This window comes from Lampris incognitus, chromosome 11, assembly GCF_029633865.1.
Source record: "Lampris incognitus isolate fLamInc1 chromosome 11, fLamInc1.hap2, whole genome shotgun sequence".
Classification (NCBI taxonomy): Eukaryota; Metazoa; Chordata; class Actinopteri; order Lampriformes; family Lampridae; genus Lampris; species Lampris incognitus.
In genome coordinates this window covers 54828357-54839603 of record NC_079221.1, presented here as the reverse complement: position 1 = coordinate 54839603, position 11247 = coordinate 54828357, and the positions used below count along the sequence as shown (strand labels likewise).

At 50.7% G+C, this 11247-nt stretch overlaps 1 protein-coding gene across 3 annotated transcripts in view; it reads left to right on the top strand.

Annotated features, from left to right (window-relative positions):
• Nucleotides 1-11247, top strand: part of caska (calcium/calmodulin-dependent serine protein kinase a) — a 129563-nt gene that overhangs the window by 69458 nt on the left and 48858 nt on the right. For all 3 annotated transcript variants that reach the window (XM_056290076.1, XM_056290075.1, XM_056290074.1), the window contains exons 10-11: nucleotides 2998-3075; nucleotides 10584-10631. In XM_056290076.1, coding sequence (XP_056146051.1) covers nucleotides 2998-3075; nucleotides 10584-10631 — 126 coding nt within the window. The remainder of the gene's footprint in view (nucleotides 1-2997; nucleotides 3076-10583; nucleotides 10632-11247) is intronic.

Sequence of the window (11247 nt, the reverse complement as noted above, 5' to 3'; positions counted from 1 at the left end):
TGTGTCCTCGTCGTGTTTGTTCTGTCTGCCATGTTTGGAAGACGTCCTCTGTGCGTCTGTGTCTTCCTGGCTAGTGACTGTATTGTATATGATAAGCAGTCATCCAGGAAACGATGGCTTCCTCTCCCGTTGACTGCAACAGCGTGTCAAAACAGGATTTAGAGATCAGAATCCAGAATCCAGGCGTCCTCATGTGGGGAGGGAGTGTTGGTAGAGGTCGTCTTGAGGGTGCACAGTGAGGTATTGCATGTGTGCAGACACACACACTCATGACAAGCGGTGTGTATGTGAGTGTGTGGTACCAGTGTACCAGTTTCTCCAGTGGCAGACAGACACACAAATGGTCATTTTCCTCTCTTTCTCTGTCTCTGTCTCGCTCTCTCTCTGTGGCAGAGCGAGACAGCCTGTCTTCTCTAGGCAGCAGGTCCGCCAGTCTCGACCAGTCTCTATGGCCAGGCTGTGGTCACTGAGTCTGTACATGGTTCGCGTCTTCCTCACTTTCTGGTCAGTCACGCTGGTCACATGGTCTGTCATCGTGCGCGGTCTGTAACAGCACTGCAGTAGCGTTGAAGTTTGCTGTGAGTTCTTGTGATAGATGTCCAGTGGTTAATGTGATGTTCTTGTTCTCTAGCTATAATGTGGTCGGGCCAGATGGTGCGAGGGCTGTCCTGATGCCTGGTGCTGTTGGCTGAGCTGAGCCTCAGCACCAGCTGGCTGAGGGGACTCCTCTCTTGGTTCTCCGCTTGGTGATGGAGAGCTTTGTGATGGTAGGAGTTGGGCTCACTTGCGTTTAGGTGTTGGTCGAATTTGATTGCTCTTTTTTGCATCTTCATTTGCAGGGAAACTGGCCCAGTTCTGCTCGGCATCCATTGTCATGTTCTTGTGTACTCAGAATGCTCTTGCAAATCTCAGTCTGCAGGGTTTCCATTGGGTGTGTCCCATTTTTTCAAAGTCTTGATTTACAAGAGGACTCCACACTTCACTACCATATAGTAACATTGGTTCAATTATGGATTTGAATATTTTGAGCCATGTTCTAACAGGTATGTCTGTGTCTGAAGACGTTTTTATAGTCTAGAAAGCCCTTCTTCCCTTGTCTCTGAGATCATTCATGTTGAGACTGACATTTCCTGTAGAGGTCATTATTAGTCCCAGATATGTGTAGCTGTGTGTGTGTGTGTGTTCTGTGTCAATGGAGCCTAGTAAGAACCTGGGTCGTTTCTGTAAGACCATGATTCTAGTCTTTTTCAGATTAACTGTCAGGGCCCAGATCTGACAGAAGTTTTGCTGATGATCCAGTTGCTGTTGTAATGCCTCCTTAGATGGAGCTGATAATATTAGATCATCTGCAAAAAGTAGGCATTTAATTTGTGTGTCAGAGAGGGTGAGACCAGGGATATCTGATTGTTCTAGAGATTTTACCAATTCATCAATATAAATATAAACAGGGTGGGGGTGAGACTGCAGCCCTGCTTCACACCCCCCTACTCTGTCTCTCTCTCTCTCTGTCTCGGTTTATTACGTATGGTATTCAGGTTCTGTTATATTCTCACCCTCCTCAGTGTCATCTCACAATAACTACCTAGTCCAGACCATAAATACGTGTTTTGTGTTTTACAACTGAACACCACCCAAACCCAATTTGTAGATCTTCACTTACACACACTTTAGTGTCTTCTGTCTCCTCTCTGAGTGACTCCACCCAGTAGATGTTACTCTGGTTCATTACAGGTATTAATTCAGCCCGTGAGTGTTGTGTTGCCCTACAGCAGCAGGACAGGAAGTGTGTCGTGCCTTAAGGTTTCACACACAGTGCTCAGCCAAAGCCTCGCTTCCTTGCGTTGCCTGTGAATATCATGCACATTTAAGCCGATTAGCGAGGGGGAAACTCCCATCCTGGTTTGTGTTGTGTCTGCAGTTGTGTTGGCTGCTAGATTTGATGGTTCCTGGTTCTTTGCCCCGAGCGTCTGATCAGCTGCTGGTGTGATGCTGCTGTTCTGTCGTCAGGCTAAACAAAGCTTATCTTCCCTGGGCTCTTCTTCACATGTCTGCTCCAAAACAGCTGTGTGTCTGTGTGTGTCAGTTTATGTGTGTGTGGGTGTATTCAGTGGGTAAAGTTGTTGGCCTGTGTATGTTAAATACAGTATTTAAACCAAATTCTTATAAAATTCTCATCTTGTCTAAATTTATATCGTAAGCTATTCATCTTGACCATCATGTCAAGAGCACAGCTGCTGTTTTCCCTGAAGACTGTGTTAAGCCCTTTCCCCCTCTAGAACAATCACTTAAACACACACTCACACACACTGTGACTATGCCTATACAAGCCTGTGCAGTTGGTGTGGTTTATTGGTCAGCTGAGTCTTAATAAATGGAGCTGTTCAGCTGAATTGTTGGTCTGTGCTCTTGTGCATTCATAAATATCTGCTGCCCTCAACAGCGTCTCCTCTGTTGATGTTTCTATGTGAAGAAAAAGTAAAAAGGAAAGAAATCGCTACATTTAAAGTGAGCCAAGACAAAATATAGACATGGGGTGGACAGTGGACCTCTGTAGACACACAGCTCAGTTCACCGTCAGTGTGATGGTCGCTGCTCAAGCACTGCATCTTCTGGGCTCTGCAGGAGGTGCTGCTCACTGATCTGTTGATCCCACTGCTCACTGATCTGTTGATCCCACCGCTCACTGATCTGTTGATCCCACTGCTCACTGATCTGTTGATCCCACCGCTCACTGATCTGTTGATCCCACTCATCACTGATCTGTTGATCCCACTGCTCACTGATCTGTTGATCCCACCGCTCACTGATCTGTTGATCCCACTCATCACTGATCCATTGATCCCACTCCTCACTGATCTGTTGATACCACTGCTCACTGATCTATTGATCCCACCGCTCACTGATCTATTGATCCCACTTTTCACTGATCTATTGATCCCACTGCTCACTAATCTATTGATCCCACTGACTGATCAGTTTGTGTCTCTGCTGTTTCAGCTCTACGACAAGATCAACACCAAGTCGTCCCCACACATCAGAAACCCTCCCAGCGATGCTGTGCAGAGAGCCAAAGAGGTAAACACAGACACACACACACATACACACACCTAAGAGTAGACTGACAAACTATTGCAAGTCATGTTGGCCATAGACTACACCATAAAGACATACATATTTTCTGCTTGACCAGCACACCTCCATGTCCTCCCTCCTGATGTGTTTGTTGTGTGTGACGTCAGGGATAACGGCTGCTCAGCTGCAAACCAATGACACGTCTACTTCTTACTGGCTGTCCTCCAGTCTAACCTGTGTCCTGTTTTTCTATAAGCGCTAACGCTCTGTTAATCTCTGTCGTCTTCTCGCCGAAGCACTAACTCATCCCTGCGATCAGTCGCTGCCACTCTCCACCCTCTGCTCACCCGCTCTGTCTAGTGAGGGGATGAGTCCATGTCCACTCCGGTATTCACTGGAAGACATCAGCAGATGTTTTTATTCCAAGACACTCAAATGAGAGTCAGCAGCTGGCAGATAGGTTCATGTGTCATCCCACAGGCATCTCACAGCTCTGAGTAGCGGTGTTGTAGTCAAGTCGCTAAACATCGAGTCCGAGTCGAGTCTCGAGTCCCCGGTGTTCGAGTCCGAGTCCCCAAAGAAGAGTCTGAGTCTGAGTCACCAGTGCTCAAGTCGAGTCACGAGTCCTGAAAATCAGGACTCGAGTCGGACTCGAGTCCGAGTCCTGGACTCGAGTACTACAACACTGCTCGGTAGTTATCATCTCATTGGAAAAACTAGTGTAAATGTGCAACAGGCAGCACATTCCCAACAGCAGCCTGAGTGGAGGGAGATTCAGACTAGAGTTTAGCGTGACGTATCATAGCCAGAGTGCATATCTTATAAAGGTGGTGAAGGATGCAACAGGTGTACGGTGACATGAGGGGAAGTAATGGATCAGATTACAGATTAGCAGGACAAAGCCACAGATCAGCATCACGACCGTGTGTAGAAACCATGTAATTAAGGTAGGAATGAAAGAGGGGCGTTCTATGCCTTTCTTTCTTTCTTTCTTTGAGAATAACAAGTTAAATTAACAAGCAGCACGGTGGTCCAGTGGATACACTGTTGCCTCACAGCAAGAAGGTCCTGGGTTCGAACCCCAGGCCATCCCAGGTCCTTTCTGTGTGGAGTTTGCATGCTCTCCCTGTGTCTGCGTGGGTTTCCTCCCACCATCAAAAAGACATGCATGTTAGGGTTCATACTGCTGCCTGTGCCCCTGAGCAAGGCAATGGGAAGAAGAGGTGGAGTTGGTTAGGACTTTTACTTGTGTAGTAACCTTGTCTGTCCACAACTCACAACCCCCCCCCCTTTTCTCCCCAATTGTATCTGGCCAATTACCCCACTCTTCCGAGCCATCACGGTCGCTGCTCCACCCCCTCTGCTAATCCGGGGAGGGCTGCAGACTACCACATGCCTCCTCCGATACATGTGGAGTCACCAGCCGCTTCTTTTCACCTGACAGTGAGGAGTTTCACCAGGGGGATGTAGTGCGTGGGAGGATCACGCTATTCCCCCTCCCCCCCAAACAGGCACCAAGACCGACCACAATTTCAATTTCCTAATTTCCAACCCAGAGGATAAACGTTGGGGGTTGAGGTTTTTTTGTTTTCAGGCAGCGCAGTCTTGCCCAGAGATGCTCCGCCCTGGTCCACAATGTCGTCACCTGTATGCAGGTTGTCGTGACAACCCAAAACCACACCCGCTCATCGGAATCAGAATCAACTTTATTGGCCAAGTGTGCCTATGCATACGAGGAGTTTGTCTGTGGTTCACAGCAGCTTCTGGTACTTACATACATCACTTGCACAAAAATACACAAAAAGAAAAATACTGGAGGTAAGTGTGTATGCAGAACAAGGTATGTCACAACTATACAGAGTTTTGTTATGGCTGAATAATTTATAATTTATTATGTTTAAATAGTATATACTAAAAATCTTTAGCGTATATTTATCAATTATATATTATGGTTCTCTACCGGAAAATGGTTGGGGATGAGTTGTTGCCTCGAGTGAAGGAGTTCAAGTATCTCGGGGTCTTGTTCACGAGTGAGGGTAGGATGGAGCAGGAGGTTGACAGGTGGATTGGTGCAGCATCGGCAGTAATGTGGATGTTGTACTGGACCATTGTGGTGAAGAAGGAGCTGAGCCGGAAGGCAAAGCTCTCAATTTACCAGTCAGTCTTCCTTCCAGCCCTCACCTATGGTCATGAGCTTTGGGTAGTGACCGAAAGGGTCAGATCGCGGATACAAGCGGCTGAAATGAGTTTCCTCCGTAGGGTGTCTGGGCTCAGCCTTAGAGATAGGGTGAGGAGCTCGGACATCCGGAGGGAGCTCAGAGTAGAGCCGCTGCTGATTAGGATGCCTCCTGGGCGCCTTCCTTTGGAGGGTTTCCAGGCACGTCCAACTGGAAGGAGACCCCGGGGTTGACCCAGAACTCGCTGGAGGGACTACATGTCGAATCTGGCCTGGGAACGCCTTGGGATCCCCCAGGAGGAGCTGGAGGGCGTTGCTGGGGAGAGGGACGACTGGAGTGCCCACCCGGACCCGACCCCGGAGAAGTGGCTGAAGATGAGATGAAATGGGATATATAATTATATACTATATTCTATTTATGTTATAATTATAACAATAACAGTGATAATACAGCTTGACCAGAGGGGGCTAGTTACAAAGTGTCATATTTACATGGTAAGTGTGTGTTATTGCACCATGCTGTCAAGTGTTCATGAGAGAGAGATGGCCTGTGGGAACAAACTGTTCCTGTGTCTGGTGGTTTTGGTGCACATTGCTCTGTAGTGCGCGCCAGAGGGTCGGAGTTGAGACAAAATGTGTCCTGGGGGGGGGGGGTCTGTGCTGATTCTGCCCGCCCGTTTCCAGACTCTAGAGGTGTACAAGTCCTGCAGGGTGGGCAGGGGATCTGTGCTGATTCTGCCCGCCCGTTTCCAGACTCTAGAGGTGTACAAGTCCTGCAGGGTGGGCAGGGGATCTGTGCAGATTCTGCCCGCCCGTTTCTAGACTCTAGAGGTGTACAAGTCCTGCAGGGTGGGCAGGGGATCTGTGCTGATTCTGCCCGCCCGTTTCCAGGCTCTAGAGGTGTACAAGTCCTGCAGGGTGGGCAGGAGGTCTGTGCTGATTCTGCCCGCCCGTTTCCAGACTCTAGAGGTGTACAAGTCCTGCAGGGTGGGCAGGGGATCTGTGCTGATTCTGCCCACCCGTTTCCAGACTCTAGAGGTGTATAAGTCCTGCAGGGTGGGCAGGGGATCTGTGCTGATTCTGCCCGTCCGTTTCCAGACTCTAGAGGTGTACAAGTCCTGCAGGGTGGGCAGGGGATCTGTGCTGATTCTGCCCGTCCGTTTCCAGACTCTAGAGGTGTACAAGTCCTGCAGGGTGGGCAGGGGATCTGTGCTGATTCTGCCCGCCCGTTTCCAGGCTCTAGAGGTGTACAAGTCCTGCAGGGTGGGCAGGGGAGCTCCAATGGTTGTTTCTTGTGTCCTCACTGTTCGCTGCAGTCTGGTCCTATCCTGTTGTGTTGCTGCTCTGAACCAGACCGTAATGGAGCTGCACAGGACAGATTCAGTGACTGCGGTGTGGAACAGGCTCGACAGCTCCTGCGGCAGACAAAATGTCCTTAATTGCCGCAGAAAGAGCATCCTCAGTAGAGGATATTGACATCTCCCCCTGTCTGGTTGGAGGTATTTTAACCAGTCAAATCAGGTGGTGTCATGTTGGGTTGGAATGAAAACCTGCATGTGCATGACTACACGTGGACCATGGCTGAATACTGCTGCACCGGCAGGACGGCAAGCTGCAGTCATGGTTTCTGTGACTGTGCATCTGTACTTGCATACACCACAGTGCTCTTCTGCAGAAGTACTACCAGATCATATGTCGGCCATGTTGGTTTTGACCTACAGGGTTGGACTGGAGCCATGTTAGAAGTCGTAATGACTCACAGTGAAGGATTTATATTTCCCCCTTTTTCTCCCCAATTGTATCCGGCCAATTACCCCACTCTTCCGGAGCCGTCCCGGTCGCTGCCCCACCCCCTCTGCCCATCCGGGGAGGGCTGCAGACTACCACATGCCTCCTCTGATACACGTGGAGTCACCAGCCGCTTCTTTTCACCTGACAGTGAGGAGTTTCGCCAGGGGGACATATCGCGTGGGAGGATCACGCTATTCCCCCCCAGTCCCCCCTCCCCCCCGAACAGGTGCCCCAACCGACCGGAGGAGGCGCTAGTGCAGCGACCGGGACACATACCCACATCCAGCTTCCCACCCGCAGACACGGGCCAATTGTGTCTGTAGGGCTGCCCGGCCAAGCCGGGGGTAACATGAGGATTCGGATCGGCGATCCCCATGTTGGGGGGCAGTGGACTAGACCACCACGCCACCCGGACGCCTGTGGGAGTGACTTGTTTTTATGGTATCTATTCAGTTATTGAGTCAAGTTTTCTGCTCTGTCAATTAGTCCACAGGAAGTCAGGCTGCTTCATTTGACCCTTTTCATTAGAAATGCTAATTTATGTGTGTCTCTCTCACACACACACACACACACACACACACACACACACAGACACACACAGCCTGGGCGGTGTTAGTGAGCCGTAGGTGCAGTGAAGGCTGTTTGTCCTCTCACAGAGCGCCGCCGTGGGACCTGCAGCTTCTCACCTCGGCCACCATTCATTCCTTCAGTTGTGTAGGGTTTGTGTTTCCCTTCCAGTACACATCATAACACTCCCACTGGAGGCTTAACAAGGACTGTGAGGCACACACGTCCACACTGGTGGTTTGTGTGTGTGTGTGTGTGTGTGTGTGTGTGTGTGTGTGTGTGTGTGTGTGTGTGTGTGTGTGTGTGTGTGTGTGTGTGTGTGTGTGTGTGTGTGCGTGTGTGTGTGTGCATGCGTGTGGTTGTGTGTCATGGCCTCTGTCAGGCTGACATGTGCATTGTGTGCGTTGATGAGGGAGCATTTAAACAGGAAAGCAGGGCTTGTGTGCGTTAACTGAGGTGAGGTTGTGTGTTTTATGTGGCTTCAGCTGTTCGGAGAGACCTGACTAATGAAGTAGCCTGGGCACCCTGTCGCCAACGGGTGTGTTTGGCTGGTGTTTTCCTCCTTCGCTCGGTGGAGGTGGATGAGTAGTCCTGATGGAGTCGCCGCAGAGGCGGTGCTGTGTTTCCTCCTCGTTGCAGTCGTCTCCTCTGTGCCTCTTTCACTCGAGTTCCTTCTAGTCTGTGCTGAGAAACATGCTGCACTGACCCGCTGGCGCCACAAACGCACTTCTAAGCTCTCTCTGTACTCTCTGCAGGACCGCTTCAACACACTTTCACCACAAACTAAACCTCCGCCGATTCTGATTGGGCTCTTTGGGACCATCTTCTTCTCTTACTCTTCTTCTGCCTCCTCCTCCTCCTCCTCCGCTGCTTTGCCTCCTTGTGTGTGTTAATCTTCTCTGGCTGACGCTGAAATGGTTTGAGCCAATCACACTGCGGCGTCTCCGGGACTCTGGGGTTTCTGACCCAGAAGAGCAGGGGTGGGAACAGGACCTGTTTCTAACCACACATCACAGCTCATGCTGTGGACACATCCACACTGCTCCTCCTGACACATCCACACTGACCCTGATCCATCCACACTGCTCCTCCTGACACATCCACACTGATCCTGACACATCCACACTGCTCCTCCTGACATATCCACACTGCTGCTCCTGACATCCACTTTACTCCTCCTGACACATCGATACTGCTGCTCCTGACACATCCACATTGCTCTTCCTGACACATCTACACTGCTGCTCCTGACACATCCACAATGCTGCTCCTGACACATCCACACTGCTGCTCCTGACACATCCACACTGCTGCTCCTGACGCATCCAAGCCACACTGCTGCTCCTGACACATCCACACTGCTGCTCCTGACACACCCACACTGCTCCTCCTGACACATCCACACTGCTCCTCCTGACATATCCACACTGCTGCTCCTGACACATCCACACTGCTCCTCCTGCCACATCCACATTGCTCCTCCTGACACATCCACACTGCTCGTCCTGACACATCCACAATGCTGCTCCTGACACATCCATACTGCTCATCCTGACACATCCACACTGCTGCTCCTGACACATCCACACTGCTGCTCCTGACGCATCCAAGCCACACTGCTCCTCCTGACACATCCAATCCACACTGTTGCTCCTGACACATCCACACTGCTCCTCATGACATCCACACTGCTCCTACTGACACATCCACACTACTGCTCCTGACACATCCACACTGATCCTGACACATCAACACTGCTCCTCTTGACACATCCACACTGCTACTCCTGACATATCCAATCCACACTGCTCCTCCTGACATATCCACACTGCTGCTCCTGACACACCCACACTGCTCCTCCTGACACATCCACACTGACCCTGATACATCCACACTGCTCCTCCTGACATATCCACACTGCTGCTCCTGACACATCCACACTGATCCTGACACATCCACACTGCTCCTCCTGACATATCCACACTGCTGCTCCTGACACATCAACACTGCTCCTCCTGACACATCCACGCCGCTGCTCCTGATACATCCACGCTGCTCCTCCTGACATATCCACACTGCTCCTCCTGACACATCCACGCTGATCCTGACACATCCACACTGCTCCTCCTGACACATCCACACTGCTCCTACTGACACATCCACACTGCTCCTCCTGACACATCCACACTGCTCCACCTGACACATCCACACTGATCCTGACACATCCACACTGCTCCTCCTGACACGTCCACACTGCTGCTCCTGACACATCCACACTGCTCCCGCTGACACATCCACACTGCTGCTCCTGACACATCCACACTGCTGCTCCTGACACATCCACACTGCTCCTCCTGACACATCCACACTGCTGCTCCTGACACATCCACACTGCTCCCCCTGACACATCCACACTGCTCCTCCTGGCACATCCACACTGCTGCTCCTGACACATCCACACTGCTCCTCCTGACACATCCACACTGCTCCTCCTGACACATCCACACTGCTGCTCCTGGTGATGGTGTGTGTGTGTGTGTGAACTGGATCTAAAACGCTGTTTGAGAGTTGAGTCAACTACCCTAGCTGTAGATACTAACACACACACACACACACGCTCACACACGCACACATCCAGTACACACACATCCAGTACACACACATCCAGTACACACACACCCAAGTACACACACATCCAGTACACACACATCCAGTACACACACACCCAGTACACACACACCCAAGTACACACACATCCAGTACACACACATCCAGTACACACACACCCAGTACACACACATCCAGTACACACACATCCAGTACACACACACCCAAGTACACACACATCCAGTACACACACACCCAAGTACACACACAGAGCTCTGACACTTGACTGTCTCTGACCTCATAGAGCGGGGCTTCATAATGAGGACAGTCACACTGTTTAATTCTTCTTCCTGTGTCTTCTTCTGCTAAGAGTTCCTGCCCAGATGAAGCAAGTGGCGCTTTGAAACATCTGGAATATGTAAGACCTGAGACCGCTCCACATCCCACCCCACCCCACCCCACCCGCACAACACCACCGACACTGACCAACGCTGTCCTGGCTGCTAGACATAGTCATGTGTAGAGGTGGCTTTGTCAACACGGGCATCTAGAAGTACAACACGAGTGTGTTGTCGAGCCTGGTGTGTGTTTACGGACATCAGGGTGACGTGACGTGTGTGTGCGTGTGTGTGTGTGTGTGTGTGTGTGTGTGTGTGTGTTTAGATGATGTCTTAATCCGGTAGCTTCCACTGTCTACGATGATGTTTTCAAAGTGTACTGCTGCTGCTGTGCTGCTCAGTACTGGCTCTGGGTGGTTTTACTCACATATCAGAGATAATTAAGTTACACACACACACACACACACACACACACACACACACACACACAGACACACACACACATTCTGCAAGCAGGCGCAACATAACTGGAGCTGACACCAAACCAGGTCATATTGTAAGAGGAGGGGCTGAGCCTCGACCAGGTTCTTTAACTGGTTGAGTGACAGGTCGTGATGGTCTCTGATTGGCTGAGGTGGTTGGGGGGGTGGGCGGGACCCGAGAACATTTGAGAGGGATCGTTGGATTTCTGGTCAG